Consider the following 23,045-nt stretch of genomic DNA (forward strand, 5'->3'; position numbering starts at 1 on the left):
ACAAGTGAAAGATTAAAAAATTCAACTATATTTAACTGAAAAAAGAATTATTAATATATTGATTATCGCATCATTAAGACTCAAATATTCAAACAATAAGCATGACAGTAGAAGAAACCATGTGGAGTTGAGCAAACAGGATATCACCTTAGAAGGATTAAACTCAACACAGTCTCAATCAGATGAGCACATTCAAGTTAGATTCATGAAACTAGGTAAACTTGGTTAAGAAGAAATCACAAGTGGTGAAAGTTGCAATAATTTCAATAATGGAAATTATTTATATATTTATTTTGAATGTATTTATATATTTATTTTGAATGATTGGATGGTAGCAATTTACAAGTTCTTATTGGAATACGAGGAGCCAAGATACAACTCAGCATTTTCGGAAGTCTAATACATGGATATGGGTAAGCGTATCGCAACTCATTTGATAACGTGCAAAACATATACAAGTGAGAGATTAAAAAATTCAACTATAATTAACTTAGAAAAAGGAATTATTAATATATTGATTATAACATCAATAAGACTCAAATATTCAAACAATAAGCATGACAGCTAATTCAACGAGATACCTACACATTTACGTGTGATAGTTGATTCGACAACCAAATGGTATCGGATAACGACATTATTGCTGCATTGAGTGATTGTGTCAGAAACAATACACTGAGCCGATAAAAGTATCCAATAATCATAGCATAGGAATGGTCTTGGATGAACCAATCACACAGTCATTAAAAACCTCAATGTTATGAAGTATTATATTAGGGAAGTGATATATCTCTGGAAAACAGCCTCTTTTTTCCTTGACAAGACAGAATTCTGGTGTTCACTTGCTTTCCAGTGAAAATAGAATTACACATGTGGAATTTCTGCAATAAGTCAAAACATGACATGAAAAATCCCATTTTCTCTCCCTTTAGGGATTTCATTTTGACAAAAAACACACGGATTTCGTTTCCCTGGGAAACTAGTGCAAAAAGAAGGGCAAGCAGTTTTCCTGGAAACCTTTTCCTGCGCAGGTGAACAGTCCAGAAACAGTCCAAGGAAACCTTTTTCTGCACAGATTCCCTGGATTTCTTTTCCTAATGCCCCGCCAGATTCCCGAGAAACATTTTCTTTTCCTTTCCCGGAAAAACAAGTGAACAGAGCCTAAGAGAGAATAAAGCCCTAGGGAGTGGACATTATAGACAACGATGTGTAAGGAATCTCAATAAAGGAGAAAGGTCTTTGAAGAAAATCAGGCCTACCTATTTCCAAATAAGAAAATCTTCTACAAAAAGAAACTCAACAATAAATTTTTTTCTAAATTCAAGGAACATATCAAGCTAGCTAAATAAGCTTAGGTAGTCAAAACTCTAATAAGGTTAGCCTTTGGCCTTGTTAATAACCAAAGTGCACAACATTGGGCTAATGGGTTCATTTCCGTCATAACCCCCAAAATAGGACTTGAAGCTGAAACATAGATTACGGAAATTTGCTTTCAATATTAGGTAGATAAAATCCGTGTTCTTTGAAGAATGTGGACCAAAGGGGGTTTCAATTAGAGGATGCAAGCAAAGTTCCTGTAAAGAAAAGGGAGACTATATTGATTCACATCAACATCTCTTTCTTATGATATGACACTATTGCATTTCCCATTTTTCAGACAGACCAATGATCACTAGGAAAATGCCATTAGATTCTAATATTCTATAAAAACCGGTTTTTGATTCTCCGGCAGTATTAAACCATGACAGAAACAGATATAATAAAAACAAGAACATATGACAAAGATTTGGTCACTCAATCAGCCATATTCAAGGATACAATCACTTGAAGAAGGGTAGAATGATGATAACCAATCAAAGCATAAGATAAAATGTCAAAGATAATAGCTAGAAACTAAAAACATTAGCATAGTTGTGAAGGATGCGTACTTTAATACAGAGATTTCCAGTACATATGAAATGTTGGATTTTCCGAGGAACAAGCATAGATTTGAATTTTGGAGGCAAATCTTTTTTCGGTACTCTTTTTTCTTTATCTTTTTTTCTATTTTGTGTTCTTATCATTTTCTCCTTCTACTCCCAGTTTCTAAGCTTGTTTTTTTTTTCTACAGTGTCATTCTTTTTTTGTTCCCTCTGTTTTCCTTTGTTCCTTTGTCTGAGAAGAAGAAAGCTTATTGAAATGTAAACCCCTATTTGTTGTGTGTAAAAAAAAAAGTAGAAATTGTTATTATTGTAGGGCTGAGATGGGGGTAGGGAATTTTTTCCTGTAGTTTGCGAGGTGGGGACAAGGATTAGATTTTCCCCGCGGGTTGGAACGGGGATTCTCCACCATCCCCAAAGTGGGGACGGCACGGGGACGAGGATGGGGAAGGCAACATCCAGCCCCACCCTGTCCGGTTGCCACCCCTACAGTTAAAAGTTGGGGTGGGACCAGGTGAAACTTGGTGAGCACTTTGTAGTTCTCATAACTCTCTTCGACCAATATGGAAGACGAAAGAAGATTTTAGTTAGGAAATAATACATTGCTATTTTAATTTTTTATTCTATGTAAAAAGAAAATTTTCAGAGATAAATCTGATATTACTATCAGAATTGTTACATATTAAAATCAGAATTATTACATATTAAAATGTGGGATTTGCTAGGGTCCATCGCATAAGGCATTTCATGGAACGTCTGTTACATGAGAGAGCAGCCACATAGGCTCACTTTTCAATATATTTTGTCAATTTTTGTGAGTTTCAACAGATTTTGTCATGATTCATGAGGTGGCTGCTCTCATGAACAGACTTTCCGCGAAATGCCTTAGGCAATGGACCCTATCAAATCCCTTAAAATGTGGGTTGATAAATTGAGATAGAATCGTATGAAATTGAACTTTTGACAGTTGATATAATTGATAAAAACAAATAATTATAGGCGAACCGATATAATTTATAAAACCAACCGCTCTCTGCCGTGGATTTTCGGCTACAACATGGAGTATAATATGAGGCCGAAGTTTGAGTACTTGGTGATGAACTTTGCCTTCAGTTTGGGGATAATGGATCATTCCGAGGCATTTACATTTGTAGGAGAGGAAAGTTCTCGTTCCAGTGACGAAGATCCTGTTACGATCTTGAGTGGGGGCCCGCCTAGGTATGGGGATAGGTGGAACCCAGCCTGGCATGGTACATGACAGGTTTAAAGGGCCTTGCTTAATGTGTTCCATTAGCTCTGGAGCCTCTGGCCTATTGGTAAGGTACCTAACAGATACTTACCAGTTCTTGAATTTGGCATTCAAAAATATTTTTTTTTCTTATCTGTCATTATTTGTTGCCTTAATTATTCAATCTATTTTTCGAATTAATATGTTCGATGAAATGCTTAAATGAGATAGAGGTGTGTCCCCAAGGGCAGAGCCACATATAGCCCCTTTATACACTAGAACACAAAAAGGGTTTCACCGGCGCGTTCAAGAACGCCGCTAAAAGGAAAATTACATTTACCCGGTAATAGTAAGCGTGTAACGACCACTATTTTTTTTTGTTTCTTTTATTAAATGATAACGGCACCCTAAGTAAATCATTAAAGCATATTGATAATGGCACTCTTAAAAGGATAAAATTATTTTGGATAAATGCACCCAAATCGATTAATTAGTGGGCCCACTTGCTTTATAATTATTGTGGTTATTCACTTTAAATTAGGCCTAATGGTTGGTAATGACACTCCCCCTAGAATTCTATTATAGATGGACTTTCTATTGGCAGTGGGGATATTTTAGGAATCCCTTTCTCCCTTTCTCAAATTACCTCACGATTTTGGGGTTTTATAAGGGGTTTCTTCTCTCCCTATTATAGATGGACCTTCTATTGGCAGTGGGGATATTTTAGGAATCCCATTCTCCCTTTCTCAAATTACCTCACGATTTTGGGGTTTATAAGAAACCCAAAATCGTGGGTTTCTCCTATCCCTAGCGTAATAGCAGAGAGAGAGAGGGGGGGAGATTAAGAAGAAGAAGAAGAAGAAGATCAAGAAGAGAAGAAAGGCTAAGGAATCACCTATTCAAACTCATTTCCAAGTAAGTTACCCTTGATGTTGTTTTTCTTCAAAATTCACTAAATTTTCTTGTTGAAATTTTATTTATAACCCTAAAATTTACAAAACCCCAATACCCAATCTACTTGATTGAAATTCAACCATAAAACCCCTAATTTGTAACTATGAAACCTTAGCAAACTTAAAAAGAAAATATTTATTTCAGCCACCTTAAAAACCAAATTGATAAAACCCAAATACAACTTTTTGAAATCCAAAAACTTTCGACACTTCTTGCTCGGCAGAATTTTTGTTGGGTGCACCATCAAAGCCAAGCCACCCAAATCTGTTGGGCAGCCAAGACGTCTTCACCCTCACCTCTCGTCCATTTAATCCACGGCCTTATTTGACTCACAATCAGTACACTCTCCTGTACCCTTATTTTTATTCATGAAATTTATGGCTCCAAAAGTCCAAACCCTTTTGAATAGGACCTGCAATTAGCGGAGAAGAAGATATGTGTTAGATATGGAAACAGAAATAGTAATGGGATTTAAAGAATAAAATATTGACCCTTTTTCTACCTTAGGCCACCCTTTTTAGTATCATGGTTTCTACTTACAAACACTACAACAGGGTGGTCCAGGTAAGAAAGGGTGTGAGTAAAACATAATCGTCAGATGTTGTAACCTGTACTATAGTTCTTATAATATATAGGCAACATAGTAAAATTTCATAATTATGCCACCACCCTATCCTTTAAGCCCTTGAGCATGACCATCAGAGAATCGATCCATCTTAGTTACCTAGACCTGTGCCTCGTTCACTTCCACCTTTATGCAACCTGCAATAAGAAATAAAGATTTAGAAGAAAGAAATGTTAATTGAAGGGGAATTTTGACGCAAATACTAGATAATTGTTCAAGGTACTTCTCAAGTTGTTTTCGTGAAATTCCCATCAGCATTATCTCACTCATTCCACGCAACATCCAGGCAAGTGAATGTGGACTCGCAACATAACGGTAACTCAGTATAATTCTATGATTTATTTTGATATGTAACTGTGTTAGAAGGTAAAGAAATTACACATGTGTCAATAACATATTTTTCCTAGACTTTCATTTATATATAGAGAAAACGGTTCCTACACATATGTGTAGGGAGTTCTCTACACACTAGCTTAAAATACAGTGGGGGCCCACATTGTTTGGGTGATCCAAGCCATCCATTTTAAAGGCCCTCACATAGATAGGCTGTCTACTAAAAATCAGATCCATAGGATCATCCCAACCCTACGATTTGTGGAGGTAAAATGGATGTCTTTAAACCTTCACAAATTAGTCCATTTTTTGCCTCCACAGTTCGAATGGTTAGGATGATCCTATGGATCTGATTTTTTGTGGACACCCTATCTATGTGAGGGCCTTAAAAAGGAATGGTTTGGATCACCCAAATAATGTGGCCCCCACTGTATTTTAAGCTAGTTTGTAGATAACCTATCTACACATGTGTGTAGGGAGTTCTCTACACACTAGCTTAAAATACAGTGGGGGCCCACATTGTTTGGGTGATCCAAGCCATTCATTTTAAAGGCCCTCACATAGATAGGCTGTCTACTAAAAATCAGATCCATAGGATCATCCCAACCCTACGATTTGTGGAGGTAAAATGGATGTCTTTAAACCTTCACAAATTAGTCCATTTTTTGCCTCCACAGTTCGAATGGTTAGGATGATCCTATATATATATGAGAAAACGGTTTCTACACATATGTGTAGAGAGTTCTCTATACACTAGCTTAAAATACAGTGGGGGTCCACATTGTTTGGGATGATCCTATATATATCTATATAGGTGTCCACAAAAAATCAGATCCATAGGATCATCCTAACCATTCGAAATGTGGAGGCAAAAAATGGACTAATTTGTGAAGGTTTAAAGACATCCATTTTACCTCCACAAATCGTAGGGTTGGGATGATCCTATGGATCTGATTTTTTGTAGACACCCTATCTATGTGAGGGCCTTTAAAATGGATGGCTTGGATCACCCAAACAATGTGGGCCCCCACTCTATTTTAAGCTAGTGTGTAGAGAATTCTCTACACATATGTGTTGGAACCGTTTTCTCTCTCTCTCTCTCTCATATAAATTGCTAAAATCTGTTAAATGTCAGAATAAGAGAAAAGTTGTTAAATAAAAATAAATGACCAGCATATTCACGAATATAATTAGTAGAATTTTTATGCCATTCTAGGATTTGGGAATAAGGGAGGGAGGACTAAGGCAGACCCTTAGATCCGTCCTTGGGCAAAAGCCTAAAGTCACCCAGGCCGAGAGCGTACGACACCTGGCTGGCAATGCATTTCGGGTGGAACCATATGGTGACCCAATGGGAACCCTAGAAAGGAGCACGTCCCACTAGGAGACGGAGGACTCCTTTATGGTCAATAGTTGACGGCCAGGCTGAAAGGCCACCGAACAAGATCTCATTGGGGAATGTCGTACGACTATTGGGGATGAGAGTGCATATTGTTTGATTTACTTCCACTCATATCTCTTCATGAGTTTTGAACAATTTAAAATGGCAATGTAGATATATCCTATTTATGTAGTAATTAAGAAAATTGTATAGTTTAAAATGGATTCTAATACTGTTCATTGATAATTGTTATAGTTATTATATCGTGTTGCTTTTATGTCGTTAGCCCTTTTTCCTTGCTCTTACGTTGTTACCTTTTCTGGGAATGAGGAATAAAGAGGGACGGTTGGGTCACCTGTCGTTTTAAATTTTTTTTTATAAACTTCATTAAGTTATTTAATGTTGGGTTGTAATAAACTTTATTTGGAGTTGTTAGGTTTTAATTTTTGGAGCATAGTTAGTTTTAATTAAATGGAAAGGTTTTAATTATTTAGTTTTAATTAATCGCTTCTGCTATTTGTTATCTGTCATTTTAATCCAAAAAAAAATAAAATTCCGTGGTTTTGGTAGCGACCTTAGGCAATGGAAGCCGGGTCGTTACAAAGCAGCCTCTCAAGTGTAAATTCTTGGCTCTGCCCCGTGTGTCCCCGCCTTCTCATTTGCCCCATTTGAAGGGAAGTTCCTTTTAGTCCTCTGTACCTTTGCCTTCACATAATTGGAAGCACCGTGACAATAAACGAGCCAATTGAGAAGAAAACACAGAAGTTGGGAAAGACTAAATCTTTACATGCGAAAAATGAATACAGACATAAAATGACAAATGAGAAGCCTTAATTCTATAATCCATATGTCTCTGTAGAATACTCACTCCACAAATATAATACTTTATTTGTGGATTTATTATTACTAAAGTGCATAACTTCACAAAGTCAGATAATTAAAGGGGAGTGATATCTCCCCCCGAGTGATATTCCCCCCCTGATGGTTATTCCCCCCCCCCCCCCCCCCCCCCCCCCCTTCCCTTTAACAGTTTTTGTTAACTTTTTGCTTTTTGGAGTTAACGGTTGCTTCTCCACCCCTTGATTTTTTTGGAATCCATGTTCAGCTTTTACTTAGAAATCAGATAGAGCAGGGTTGAATGCAAATCATTATTTTAATAGAAGTCAACCCAAACTGATCCCAGTTGCATCCCCATTTAATACTCTATTTTCTGTCCATGTCACTAAGATAATAGCAAAAAAGGTCCTAAAAAAATGCATTTCTTGTTATTTGCCGGAAATTTCAGATTCTGGCAGAGGGGCTTAAGCTTTTGGAGTAATTGGTTGTTTCACATGGTATCAGAGCTACATGTTCTGGGTTCAAAACTCCTTGATATTAAAAAATCCACATCTGATGGCCAACCCAAAAGAGGGGCCACATGTGCCATGTGTAGGCCAGCCCTAAAAAGAGGGGCCACACTTGAAGGGGAATGTTAAAGTATAAAAGATTAACGGCTTAAGCTTTTGGAGTAATTGGTTGTTTTACAGATCGAGGGACCCATTACATCATTTGATCATTGAGTGAGACTCCTTCAATGGGGTCAAGTGGGAGAGAAAGGGATCAAGCTACCAGTGGCAATTTGTAGATGCCTTTGAGAAGATTTGGGTTGTTCTGGAGGGGATGAACATAGAGATTAGACGCGTATCACGCTCAGCAAACTAGGAGGCAAATTCGTTAGCATGAGCGGGGCTCGGTAGAGAGGGGTTCCAGTTATTTGACTTTTTGTCACCATGAGGGGTATCTGGGTGTGTACTTCAAGGGGATATTTTGTGGGTTTAATCCTTGTATGTTTATATTTTTGCTCTTTGAGTGATCTTGCTGTTGTATGCTGTGTAATGAGTCTAATGACCTCCTCGGTCATCGGGTATTAATAAAATCACCTTTCAAAAAATAAAATAAAAAATTACAGATTCTGCGCTTTACGTAAAAAGAAAAAGATGAATTATAGTCCTGTCCTAATTTTATACGCCACCACCATACAAAACTATTGGACTCAAACTGCCTTCTTTAATTCTAAATCACATTTAATCAAAATTTCTATTTTTACTTCTTGAGTGATCTTGCCATTATATGCAGCCTAATGACCACCTAATCAATTCCCAAAACTCTCCCCCTTTTGGCAGCACAAAAAAGGTAGGGATATGCAAGTGAAAGTGCAAGTGGGGTGTCAAGATGAATGATAGCTTATCTAAGCTATGTATGAGTATATGATATACCATTGAAGCTCATATGATGCTTATCAAAATAGAAAACAAAGAAGAAAGCCTCATTTTTTTTTATCTAAAAGATTTGTAAGTTAAGCACAACTATGGGGGTAATAGATCATGTAAGCATATCATAATGATCTATATAAACATGAATATGATACCATTAAGCTCTCCCCCTATGTATTTGTCAGAGGCCCTTGGTGAAACCTATGATATAGGGCATGACAAAGCAGAATGGTTTGAAAATGTGAATGATTTAAAGACTTGGGCTTCATTAGCAACCTTTGATGCCGATTAGTCTCTACCTCAGCAAGGATATGCACAAGTCTTAGACATAACTTTCAGGTTCACAAGTTGCTCCATATAGGAGTTTTCTGGACAGTAAGCAGACAAGTCTCTTCCAGAGCATATGCTTTGAACTGTGATATAAATTTTAGAGATCACTTGTTGCTTGCCCTTAGAGATTTTCACATATGAAAATGTAAGCTCTCCCTGACTATGTGCATCCAAATATAAATTTGAATATCAAGGACATAGGCCCTTGATTTGAAATCACCTTAACCATTCAAGATTTTGCTCCATTCAAATGATAGTCACAGATTGAATTGGAATGGATAATTATTAGACATGAGATATGGTAATGAAAAGAGTATAGTCTAATAAACACATGGATAAAAGAATCAGACCAATAAGGTAAATATCCATGGCAACCAAAGATCATGTATACATGATCAAATGATGGAAGATTGATACCACATTTCAATTTAATACATCTTGAAATGATAAAAGTGGTATTTGAAAATCTTTCGAAGAAAGTAAAATTGAACTTTGCATTCTTCTATCCGGAACTCTTCTACTGATGAATGTTTAGAAGAGCTTAGACTAATGCTTGACCATTTCTTCCATATAAGGGTAGCATCTTTAAAAGTTCTTCCCGGATTGAGAGAATGGGTACTTGTTTTACATCTTCTTCAACAAAAGATCATCCTTGAGAGGATGAGCATGAAGTGCACATGCCAGCCTTTAGTCATGACCATCTTATCACATCTGGCATGATGGAAGGAGACAAGTACCATAGACAAGCTGTGAATGACTGATTATTTGAAATCAATCAACTTGAGTCTTCCGAAGCTAAAATCTTGAAAGAGATGATGGGTTATGACAAGCTCAAAGAATCAATTCTCTCTCCCAAGAGATTGTCAGTGGCCTTTGATAAAACCTATGAGGCAAGGCATGCCAATATATAATGGCTATAGATATAATCATGTGAAAGCATAGCCATAGGATCTTATCATGAAGAAATATATCTTTTCCTTCAAAAGCACATGATAAGAGACAACTTCATAGGTAATAACAATATCAACTCAAGCACCTATCCTATGAAGAAGAGTTCTAGAGATTTTTAAAACTCTAGAATAAGAAACTTATCATTGGAAATGATGAAACCATATAAGTTCATCCAAGATAAGTATAAAGCCTACAAGAATATGGCATTAAGGCTCAGGCCAAGGGAACTTGGCATACATGAGAGATAATCTCAACATAAAGGCATAAATCAAGACCTGAACTACACATATGGAGCAATAGAACTCCATATCAGTGTACTTATCATTTGTGATGTAGTATACACATCAAACATATGATAAGATGGATGGACAAACAATACACATGTATAGCTCCCCCTTTATAAGTGACTTATACAAATTATGAATTCAAATGGCTGTCCAACCACATAGTCACAGAGGAATTTATAGATAAATAATTTACAATCAACCCTTGGGCTACAAATATATGATTGCTATAGGTAGTAATATGATACTTAAAGAGATGACAACCTGGCAATCCATGCTCCCCCTAAATATGTGCATATATAATATGTATAAGTGACACTTTAATGCACATATGGCTTATTATGGTGAAGATGTTGGCTAGAAGCCAAAGAGATTAGATGTTTTAATTAAAGGTGAGTGTACACTTTCCAACTTACTAGGTAAGAGGACTAAGAGTACCATTTGAGTAGCTTTTAACTTTAGATTTGCCATCTTTACCATGAAGCTAATGCCTTACAAGGGGATAAAACTATAGATTATATAGATATGCCAATATAGCTCAAATCAGAACTCAGACACAGGAAATATAGACTAATGAGGATTATGCTTGAGAGAGAAATTCATGGCTTGCAAATGTTAATATATCACTTATAGGTAAACATGAGCAAGATATGATATTTTAAGCCTCTATGGATAGTCTACAAAGTTTGGACCCAAGTGACATGACTCATAGGGTTCATGGTCCAAACAACTATGCTTACATCCACAAACCACCATATAAAAGTAGGGTATTAAGCATAAAGTGCATAATCCCATAGAAAATCAAAATATATGGGAGACAAGTGTTCCCATCACAATGCATTGTATACCAACTACCAACATGGGTAAATGCCCAACAATGATACTAGATTCCTATAACATTTTCAACTTTACTCAAATGAGTTTCATATATTGAATCTAGACTCATTTTCAACTTTCCTATATAATATATTCTTATATGAATTTAGGGAAAGATCCAAGGACTCTTTAGAGTATATCAAATGATAAACACATTGGACACATGTATTCCAAAATGAACTACTATGACTAGATAGTTTCATCTTAGTCATGAGAGGATATTCATTTTAGACTCCTTTTTGGAACATATCGACTTTAACCCATCAAGATTTCTTATGCAATTAATGATAATCATGGGTTTGAAGGACAACTTGGTGCAAAGTACTAGACACATTTACTCACCTAGGGCATAAGAGATGTCTAAGAAGAATTTTCTTAGACAAGGCTTTTAACATACAATCTTGCTAGAAATGATATTCTACCTAAGTTGAATACATCAAGATCTAGCAAATGCCAAATTTGTCCAAAATAGAGTTCAAATATGGAGGAAATAGACTTGATATATCAAGTTGAACTCATGAGCAATGGAGTGGTTGATTTTCATAGAAGCACACACATGGTTTTCATATTGAATTTTTTACTGTGGATTTTCTTGTGGATGAATACTAAGTGTAAGAAGATATGAGACAAAGTGTGTTCACTTAGACTAAAAATTCTAGAATGATATTCAATAAAGTACAAAGATATAGTCTACAACATGTATATCATTGTTTTGCTTATAGGCTACAGCATGGATATGATGTGATCATTAAAGCAAATGTAAACTAGATGCAAAGAATGTAATATTGAAGTAAAACATCTAGAGAGAAATCATATGATATAGCAATTAAGCACAACCCCATATATTAATATATTCAAATGATGATTTGAGTGGGGGATTATGGAACCCAAATTACTTTGGTTCCGACCAAGTTTGTTTGCAGGAGTGTATCTTTTCTTACCCAAACAAACTTGTTTGACTTCACAAATCTAAGCTTACACCTAGATTTGTGATGTCCTAATCTACTACAATAAATACATGAGTAATGATTGGTAGATGAGGAATACGAAGAACAACAAGAATGCATATGATGACAAACATGTTTGTCATTTTCTTCTTGCATTCTTTAGTTCTTTATAAAGAGTTCTTCATTTACTAATTTTATCGCATTTACTTGATTTTCAAGACAATTTATTTGTTGAGATAAATGAGCTTTTAGGTTTTCTTCATTTTCACAAACAAGTATATATTTTTCATTTAAATCATTGTTTGTGTTTTCAAGGCTTTTATTTTCTATTTCAAAGGCATTGCATCTTTTAATTAAGTCATCATTTTTATTTATCAAAATTTTGCTCAAATGACTTAATTTTTCATTTCTTTTCAAACTTTCATTTACTTCCGATTTCAAATTGTCAATTTGACTTTCTAAATCGGAGATTGAATGTTTGAAAGAATTTTCATTTGCAAAAGGTTTTTGTAAAGTCTCTTTTTATCCAATAATTTTATCATTTGAAAAGAGATAAACATTTTTCTCAAAAATATTTTCTAATAAAGTCCAAATATCTTTTGGATTGATGCATGTTGAAATTTTCTCAAAAATATTTGGATTTATACCACAACACAAAGTAATCATTGCCTTTGAATTCAAGGAATATAATTTTAAATCATTTTTAGTACTTTTTCTTGAAATAGAAAATCCCCTTTCAATGACATCTAAGATGTCATAAACTATAAATTTGATCTAGGCAAGCATTTGCACTTTCCAAGCTCCATAATTCATTCCATCAAGAAATGGAGGAATTAGGGAGGATCAACCTCTCTCAAAATCCATTTGGATTGTCACGGATCTTTCTCTTGTAGATTTTGAAATTAAAAATCTCTTTAAGAGCCTAAGCTCTGATTCCAAATGAAATATGGGTGTGACAACCCAAGAGAGTGGGGGGTGAATTGGTCAATTAATAATTTTGTGCTTAATTAAATGGATTATTAAAATTAATTTACTAATTAAGCACTTATTAATCTAACCCTTGTTCAAGTATTCAAGATAATAAAATTTAGGATTTAGATATTACTTGAAGTCTAATTGGTCTAACCCTTGTTTTAATAAAACATAAATACAAGAAAGGGTAGAGTTTACCAATCACCACAAACTGCAAAGGAAAGGAGGAGAGAAAGCATCCACAAGGCACAAGATTTATAGTGGTTCGGTCTATCATAAGACATACTCCACTCTTCCATGTTTACCTCCTTGGGCGCTCCACTAAAATAGTGAGATTCTTCAATAGGGCGAATCTCCAAGCCGTACACCCAACTCCTCCAACTCCATAGGGAACAAACCCGTTCTGCACGAAGCCTTGAGAGGGGACACACCCTCTTACAATGTTTTCTCCTTTCTTAACGAGCCGAAGAGTAGACCCTCACAATGTCTTCACCTTCTTTACCGGGCCGATGAGAAGACCCTCAAATACAAATGAAGAAAATAAAAGAAAAACTATCTTCCCTCTTAGATAGGAGGATTACAAACTTTGATAGCTCACCAACACTCCAAGAAAAGATAAAATGTAAAGCCTATGGAGTTTCTCTTGATAAAATGTGCAAATGCAAGATTAAAGAGGTTTAGCTTTTGATAGAAGGTTTATCTCAAGAAAAATGGGTTTTGATCTTTATCGAAATGTTCAAAAGCTTGTTTAGATAGGTTTTAATCATGTATATATAGTGTATTTGAAAATATGACCGTTTGGGGGTAAAACTGTAAATAACTGGGTTGAAAAAGTCAACCTGCAAAAGCCCAAACGGCTAGTTTGCTCTACCGTCCCGGTCGACCGGCGACGGCTACCTGCTCGCTCAAAAATTCAGCTAAAAAACCTATCTCGGTCGACCGACCCACAGCGGTCTCCCACCCAAACCCATGACGGATTTGTTCCTGGCTTTCCAGGGACACCTCCGCGGTTGCCCGGCCCAACCCGGTCGACCGGCCCGCTATTTTTCCGCAAGTGTTAGAATTCCAGTAAGCTTGCCGTGGTCCCCCGGTATACCCAGGTCGACCGGCCTTGTGTAAAATTCCATTTTAACTAAAATCCAGGGGCTTTTGGGCCATGGTCTTTGGGCTTAAGTCCTAGGTTTTCAAACACATTTTTGGGTGTGTGTGTGGTTTTCAAAGATGTAAAAAGTTAAGTATGAAAACCATTTGAAAACCTATTGAAAGTGCATTTTACAAAATATCAAGAGGACCCTAAATACATTATAAAAATGAATACCATGAGTCTTCTTAGAATGTGTCGGCTTCTTTACACTTCCTTGGACTTCTTCTGCTTGGATGAACATCTTGACCTTGTCTTGTCTCTTGTGACTTGTCCTCCAATCTTCAATACATGTTGAATGGTACATGAGGTGTCACCAATGGTATGTTCAACTCCAAGCTCCTTCTTGACACTTGCTTAGGGAACTTGTGGGATCTTCATGTTGAGCTTCTTGACTTGAACATCTTCAAATGCTTCTTGACTTGAACATCTTCAAATGAGGATGTGTTCACTGTGAGTGCAAGCTCTTGGTTCCTTTTCTCCTTGATCCACAAGCCATGTGTTGTGAAGAGTTGTGCAATGGCGATTATGACATGAAATTTCTGTATACAACACAACATCTCAAAGCAACACATTAGTCCATAAATGCTAATCAATTTGTGTTTGCTAGCATCAAAACAAGAGGTAAGGTGAATGATTAACCCATGGGAACCCTTGGGCTTACAAAAAATCTCCACGTAACAGAATTATAGTGCTATCCTAATTTTATACGCCACCATTATACAATATCATTGGACCTAAACTGCCTTCTTTAATTCTATATCACATTTCATCTGTAAATTTTGTACATGAAGAAAGAACATCTGCTGAGTGGTAGGAACTAAGGAGCTCTTGTTCTCAGTTGTCATCTCTACAGAAATAGAAAGCCCCTAGAAGCATACAATAATCTAGACCCTTGCTTTGAAAATAGTGGACATTACCCAACTGACTAACTGGGGATCCCATTTCCATACCAACCCAAGATCCTTCCCTTAGAACCGTACTTGAGAGTTTCTTAGATGACTATTACAAGATGAAAACTGCAAAAAAAAAAGAGAAGAAAATATATGAAAAATGATTATGGTTGATAACACAAGTTTTCAAATCCCATATATTCTTTGTTCTCCAGCTTCTCAACCAAGTTTGATATGCCTACACCTCCTGTGGTAATTTTTTTTTTTAACTTGATGAGGGTCTTCCCTTGTAAAATTCTAAGCTGCTCCTTCCATTTTAACAAAAGAGTTTTGTGACTACTCACCTAAAAATTCTAAATTGCTCCTTCCATTTTAACAAAAGAGTTTTGTGACTATTCACCTAAACTGATTGCACTGTTGAAGATTGTCAGAGCCAGGATAGATGATCAATGATGCCCTGCCAAGCAGTGATACTAATTTCCTCACCATGTGCTGTCCAACATTTGCGGCAATGGTGGCAATTAAAATAAAATAAGAAGCTGCAACAGGCAGTAGATTGTTTAGTTTTCTTTTGAGCAGTTATAGGAAGTTATTTTAGCAGAGAGGATGGCATTACTTACCATATGGGATGGGGAAACAATTTAGAAGGTAATTTTGTACGACAGACATGGATGATGGGAAGACCATTACAAAGGTTGATGTTGCACTTGCCACCTGTAAAGTGAAAGAGTGCATGAAATGATTGCATGAGTTCTGATGAGTTACATATGCTATTTTTTTTTTTTTTTTTGATAAAGATAACATTAATTCATTAATTAAATCAAAGAAGATTACAAATGCACTTCTGGGGGGAGGGAGAATGCCCCATATACAATTGATGTCTAGAAGCTCCCGATTTGGCAAGGCGATCATCCAAATCGTTTGCAGTTCTAGGAATAAGAGAAAAAGAACAATTGCCCTATAGACATAGATCTTTTATCTCATTGAGTAGGTTGGAGAGTCTCCACGGACCGGCGCTATTTCCTTTCACCCACAACTTAGTACTGGAAGAGTCACTTTCCACTTCCAACCATCCCTCCATTTGGTTGAAGAAAATAGTCAATAGAGGGCATGGACCTCGGCTTTGGTGGATTCAACTATTCCGATAGGTCCTGCAAAAGCGTAGATGATGTCACCCAAATAGTTCGTAAAAAGCCACCAATACTTCCCATGCCTGGGTTGCCAAGGGAGCAACTATCGACATTGAGTTTAATGACGTTTGGAGGAGGAGTATTCCATTTCTCTATGTGAGGACTCACCTCTTTATCAGAGAATCCTTTAGAGAGGATTAATCTCCTACGTGAAAGCCAAGCAGAGTTATGAAGTAATTTCTATTGCTTGGCTTCCAAAAGAACTACAACAAGGATAAAATAATGATGCTCACTGGCATCCGTACAAACAAGGAAAAGATAGCACTCCAACTGCTACAAGGCATCTCTACCAATAAGGATAAGAAAACATAGCTTATCCCTTAGTCAAATATCACAACCGAATTAAATAAGACTCCAGGCAAAATAAAAGACCAAGACTCCAAGACAAGTAAGACTCAAACGTGGCATTGTCCATTGAGGTTGTTACATCCCTCCCTGCTTCAAAAAAGCCTTGTCCTCAAGGCTGAAAAGCCCACAATTGACAACTTTCTCCCGATCTTCTTCGATTACAACATTATCTGCATGTCCTTCCAGCATATAGATTTGAATGGACTTGCATTTGTGACTGGGAACAAACTTTTCGTCATAATTGTAGCAAAGCCCACGGTCGTGATGTTCTTTCCACTATGTAAAACTGAGTCGCTTTATAGGTGGATTGGATACCGTTGTCGTTGGAACAAATATTTTTGGCCGAGGAGTCAACGAGGAAGCCATTGTCGCTGAGCTAGGTGTTGGATTGTTATTTTGGAGACGAAGATGGTGTTGTGCCTTATCTTCTTGAGCTCGGGCAAGGGCAATGGTGTTGCGAGCGTCTTGGGTTTGTGAACCAATACGTCCGGTGCGAGGTCTTCCCGAAGTTCTTGTATAAAACAACTAAGAAATGCCTCTTTTGACCCATCCGACTGTTGTTTTTTTACTTGAATTTAGTATGCCTTGCTTACGTAAGGTGCTTTAACACCTTGGGAGATCAAGTAGTTGAGTCCACTAGGACTCTTATTAAAAGATGTTCCACGGTTTACAACGGGCAATATCCTATTTGATATGGGAAAAGGTTCTCAAGACTTATCCTTTAACGAAAAGGATTCTTGGATTTTGTGGTCTAAGTCTTCAACAAAGAAAAACGTAAAAAAACTATTTGTTGGGTAGCAGTGCTTCACGGCTTTGGAAAAAAAGCGCATTTTTTGCATTCTTTGAAAAGGAAAAATAAGAGGAAAAGCTAGTGCTTTTTGGTACTCTTCTGAAGCGGTGAAGAAGGGTTGAAGAAGGTGAAGAAGCGTGGGCCAATAGGGAGCGTGGTTGCTTGGACCCTAGACGGCGTAGAGTTTAATTCTCGTGTAACCTGAAGAAAGTGTTGGGATTTTGTTATCCGATGAGTGCTTCTTGTAACCCAATTATTATCCGCATAGTGAAATCTTTTGAAGTCTTCTCCCATGGAAGTAGCCACACACATCGTGGGGTGAACCACACAAATCTTGTGTGCTTTCTTGTGGTTTGGCTTGCGCTTTATTATTTTGTTCTTGCAAATTTACTTCAGAAACACTGCGTAGAATTTGTACACAATACCGGTAACACACTTTCATGTTCAGATTGTTTACGTGTCACCGCGGAGGGCTATTTAGCACCCCAATTCCGCAACACCAACTACCCTGTTGGCTAACCGCTTGACCTCACACTGGTACTTGCGGATAGTCCCTATTTGGCAAAGTTTGGAGAGAGCTTTGTGAAAGTTTTGGTATGTGGTAGGTCCGAAACGTACACATATCCATCCATATGAAAAGAAGCCAGGAGAACTCGTTGATCCTACAACATTTTTTTGATATTGAAAAAATTGGTCCACCTTATAAATCCATTCGGATGGTTCACCTCCATCATAACATGGAAAATCAATTCTGGCGATCCAAGCTATGATCCTTCCTTCTCCCGTGCTTCCTCTGTTATGATCTCTTTGAAGGGATAGAGGTTGTGAAGGACGAGCTGGTAATGCTCCATCAAGAACACTTGAGTTCTGTTCCAAGCATAGTTGTAAATACCGTTTCGTTCAAATTCCGGAATGAAATTGACAAAATTTCATTTCGGACGAAATTTCATTCCATTTCGTCCATTCCTTACGAAATTTTCCGAAATCCGGAATTTCGTCCGGAATGGACGAAATTCTCCATTCCGGCCGAAATCGTCCATAACGGCTAGTTTGACTTGCAGAATTTACGACAATGCCCCTGCAACGGCTCTTTTTGGTTTTTGACCATTTTAACCTCAAAATGTGACCGTTTATAGCTGTTGGGAAGGGTATTTTAGTCATTTTTAAATGCACAATCAATAAAAAACTCTATAAATAACATTTTCCCTACCTTCTTTTCCTCCACCTTCACATAAGTGATTCTCCTTCTCTTCTCTACTTTCACTTACACTATCTATTCTACTAAATTTCCTACAAGTCTACCCTCTTCTTCAACTCAATCCAAGTCTATTTTGGAGCAAAGGGAAGGCATACATTCAACTTACCACTACAAGAAGTCAAGAACTATTTCCAAAGGCTTATTTCAAGTGAGTGAAGGCTAATTTTTTCTTCTTCTCTTCAACTCAAGTTCAACCCCAAGGTTCTCTTTATTTCTTTCCATTTCCTTTCTTTTATTTCTTACTTCATTTGTCCCCTTCTACTTCATTTTTTTGTAATTTGTTTCAATTTTCTTTCTTCTAATTCATTTTCCCCTTCTTCTACTTCATTTCAGAATGAGTGGGTCGGGTTCGGGACCTTCTGCAGGAGCATCCTCTATTGGTTCGGCACCTCCTAGATCGGATGACCCGGCATGGTCTTACGGTACATTGGTTCCGGGTCAAAGAAATAAAATAACTTGCATATTCTGTGGCAAAGTCATATCGGGTGGAGGTATAACCCGCTTGAAAGAACATTTAGCGGCTGTTCCTGGTGAAGTAGCATCATGCAAAAAAGTGACTGAAGATGTAAAATATCGAATGAAGCACCTTTTAGATGCAAAGAGAAAAGAAAGGGCTAGGATGAGCATATCCAGAGCAGAGGTTGGAGGTTTTTATGGCACACCAGACGAAGAAGAAGAGCAGGATGAAGAAGACCTTGGCACACAATTGCCTCAAGTCCCTCAACGAAGAGGTAAGGAAGTTCTTGTAGAACCGAGTGGTACAAAAAGGAAGAAGAAGGGAATCACAGGAGGGATCAGGAATTTCTTTGCAGCACGAACAACCCCTGGAGCCCAGCCAAGCATTAAAAGTGCTTTGGCTACTAAAGAAACAATGGATAGAGCAGACATGGCGGTTGGCATGCTTTGCTACGATGCCAATCTCCCTTTCAACGTTGCCAATTCACCTTTCTGGCAACCTATGTTTGACGCTGTGAATGCCGTGGGTTCGGGTTATAAGGCACCTACTTATCATGCTTTAAGGGGTCCCATTTTGAAGAATACAGTGGATGAGGTAAACAACTACTTGGAGGAAATTAAGATGTCGTGGAGATACACTGGTTGTAGCATTATGGCAGATGGATGGACAGACACCAAACAACGTTCCCTAATCAACTTTTTGGTGTACTGCCCTAAAGGAGTCATATTCCTCAAATCCGTTGATGCATCTGGCATAGTGAAGAATGCCGATGAATTATACAATATCTTTGCAAAGATTGTCGGAGAGGTGAATCCGGAATATGTGGTGCAATTTGTAACTGACAGTGAGCCAAGTTACAAAGCTGCTGGGAAAAGACTAGAAGCCGCGTTTGGTACATTCTTCTGGACTCCGTGCGCAGCTCATTGCTTAGATCTCATCTTGGAGCATCTGTGCAAACCGACTGTATTTCCTCACATAGCAACCACAATTGAGAGGGCTCGAACGATTACAAAGTTCATCTACAACCATGGAAGCCTCTTGAATTTGATGAGGAAGAAGTTCACAGGAGGGAAGGAGTTGTGCCGCCCTGCTGCAACCAGATTTGCTACAAATTTCATTAGCATACAAAGTCTGGTGTTGAATCGGAAAGCACTTCAGCAGATGTTTGTGTCTGATGAGTATAGTACTAGTAGGTTTGTCCAACACCCACTGAGTGAAGGGGTAGTTAGTACTGTGTTGGATAAATCTTTTTGGGACCAATGCAAGTACATTCTAAACATCAGCGAGCCTTTAGTGAGAGTGCTGCGCTTGGTAGATCGGCAGGACAAACCGGCGATGGGTTACCTATATGAGGCTATGGATAAGGCCAAAGAGAACATCAAGGAGAGGTTGAAGAGAAAATCAGATTACAATCCCATCTGGAGGATCATCGACCAAAGATGGGATAGGCAACTCCACAGTCCCCTCCATGCAGCATGATATTTTCTTAACCCTGCTCTCTTTTTCACTCATACCTTCTCTAGGCACAGTGAAGTAACCAAAGGCTTGTTGGCATGCATCACTCGACTGGTACCTGATGAAGGTACACAAGACCTCATCACCAATCAGATTGAGGATTATCGAGAGGCTAAGGGTATGTTTGGAATGAAGCTTGCAATCCGCAACTGAACGAAGTTGGGACCAGGTATATTTGAGTTTTTTGTTTAATTAAGTATAATTCATTTTAACTTTCAGTTTCTCAACAAATAATGATTTACTATTTGTTACTTTACAGTTGCATGGTGGAATCAATTCGGAGGTGACGTGGAAGAATTACAGACATTTGCGATCAGAATTCTCAGTCAGACCTGCAGTGCGACTGGGTGTGAAGGGAATTGGAGCACCTTCGAACACATTCACTCTGCAAAGAGAAATAGGTTGGAGCACCAGAGATTAGATGACTTGGTGTTTGTCCATTACAATCTTAAGTTTCGAGAAAGGTATACAACGTAATATAATGTTTTCAACTCTCACCTCATCACTTTAAGCTTTTAAGTTTAACCTTTGACATTGATTAAACTTAATGTTTTCCTTTTCAGGGACTTGTTGAGGAAATCATCTACCACTAGTGACCCTTTGAGCATAGACCATCTGGATGTCATGATGGATTGGGTTGCAGAAGAAGAAGATGTCATATTCACGCCGGAAGACATTGGGTGGGAAAATCTTGAAGCACCTACTGTTGTGGTTGGGGCCGGGGACGACAACGACGACTTTCTCATGCCTCTTGAAGAAGATGTCCATACTGGTGGTCCAGGTGGTGATGACGGCGGCGGCGACGACGACGACGACGAAGAAGACATTGAGTATGATCATCCGGGTTATGATGACTGAGAGTTGTTGCTACTAGCTATTGTCTATGTTTCATTTTCATGTATCTTTTTTTTAATGTTTTTCTATGTATCAGACTATCAGTTGCACTTGTGCAAGACTTTATGTGTTTAAGTAATGAATATGCCTTTTGGGACACATATTTTGGACTATTTATTAGTTTTTCATCTTTTTCTATTGATTTTTTATTTTTTTGGATTTTTCTCATATTTTTTAATATATTTTTTGTGTGAACGAAAAGTTTCGACCGAAATGCACCGAAATGACCGAAATCCCACCGAAATTCCGTTTCGGTGGCCAAAACGAAATGGCGACCGAAACGGAATTTACAACTATGGTTCCAAGTGTTCGACGGACTGGGATAGGGCATCTTGGCGTGTGATCACGGTGCGTAGAAGATCCTTGATCTCCTTGATGTTTGAATCCAAACGGACGGCCTTTTCTTCCATCTTCTTCAATTCTGTAGGCTGCCTTGGCATGCCAATAGGTTGGCTCTGATACCAGATGTGAGGATTCACCTCTATATCAGATAATCCTTTAGAGAGGATTAATCTCCAATGTGAAAACCACGCAATGTTCTGAAGTAATTTCTATTGCTTGGCTTCCAAAAGAACTACAACAAGGATAAAATAACAATGCTCACTGGCATCCCTACAAACAAGGAAAAGATAAACACTCCTACTGCTACATTGCATCTCTACCAATAAGGATAAGAAAACATAGCTTATCCCTTATTCAAATATCACAACCGAACTGAATAAGACTCCAAGCAAAATAAAAGACCAAGACCCCAAGAAAAGTAAGACTCAAATATGGCATTGTCCATTGAGGTTGTTACATCAATGTTAGGAACCTTACCAATGCGCCAAAAGCTCCGGAGCTGATGGAATGCGTTAGGCAAGGCCCTTTAAACCTGTCCCATACTAGGTTGGGTCCCACCTAGTCCCATACCTTGGTTGGCCCCCACTCAGGACCGTAATATACCACCATGCTTTCACATCCGCCGTCCTCGGCGGCCTACTCTGTGACGGCTTTCACTTTGGCCTTTCTTCTAGGTAGCCCTTTCCACAGGTCGCTCCTTCCGCGGTGGCCCAGTTTGTGGCAACTTCACTCTGGCGGCTTTCAATCTAGTGTTTTACCAAGTAGCCCTTTCCAAGTAGTCATCTCCAAAGGTCGCCCATTCCGTGACTCAAACACAGGACTGGTGGTTGCTCTAATACCAAATGTTAGGTACCTTACCAATATGCCAAAAGCTCAAGAGCTGATGGAATGCGTTAGGCAAGGCCCTTTAAACTTATCCCATATCAGGTTGGGTCCCACCCAGTCCCATACCTAGGCTGGCCCCCACTCAGGATCGTAACACGCTACCACTTCAGCTTTTGAAACGCTAAATCTTTCAGGTCATGGAAAAAAAGATTTATTTCTTCTTGGTTTTTGGTGGATTAACTAATACATTTTAAGGCCTGTTCATTTCAGATTGTGACAACCGATTGTGAGCCAAAAACCTATTATTGGACTCAAAATTACATTGAAATTTAACTCCGAT

General features: G+C 38.0%; 1 protein-coding gene and 1 pseudogene across 2 annotated transcripts; one reads left to right on the forward strand and one right to left on the reverse strand.

Moving 5' to 3' along the window:
* The first annotated feature begins 3,823 nt into the window (after positions 1–3,823).
* LOC143847123 (uncharacterized) lies at positions 3,824–21,617 on the forward strand. 2 transcript variants are annotated; one of them, XM_077355813.1, is made up of 4 exons: positions 3,824–4,062; positions 15,510–20,813; positions 20,904–21,108; positions 21,208–21,617. In XM_077355813.1, the coding sequence occupies exon 2, from the start codon at positions 19,007–19,009 to the stop codon at positions 20,606–20,608; it is 1,602 nt and encodes a 533-aa protein (XP_077211928.1). In that variant the 5' UTR covers positions 3,824–4,062; positions 15,510–19,006; the 3' UTR covers positions 20,609–20,813; positions 20,904–21,108; positions 21,208–21,617. The 2 variants fall into 2 exon arrangements, 1 of the variants encoding a protein (XP_077211928.1); XR_013234945.1 differs by lacking the exons at positions 15,510–20,813; positions 20,904–21,108; positions 21,208–21,617 and adding an exon at positions 6,276–6,645.
* LOC143846517 (sulfite exporter TauE/SafE family protein 3-like) overlaps positions 15,251–23,045 on the reverse strand; it is a 34,089-nt pseudogene continuing 26,294 nt past the window's right edge.

The sequence above is a fragment of the Tasmannia lanceolata genome, unplaced genomic scaffold (genome assembly GCF_043159265.1).
Source record: "Tasmannia lanceolata isolate RefF3 unplaced genomic scaffold, GAP_Taslan_0.1 ptg000015l, whole genome shotgun sequence".
Classification (NCBI taxonomy): domain Eukaryota; kingdom Viridiplantae; phylum Streptophyta; class Magnoliopsida; order Canellales; family Winteraceae; genus Tasmannia; species Tasmannia lanceolata.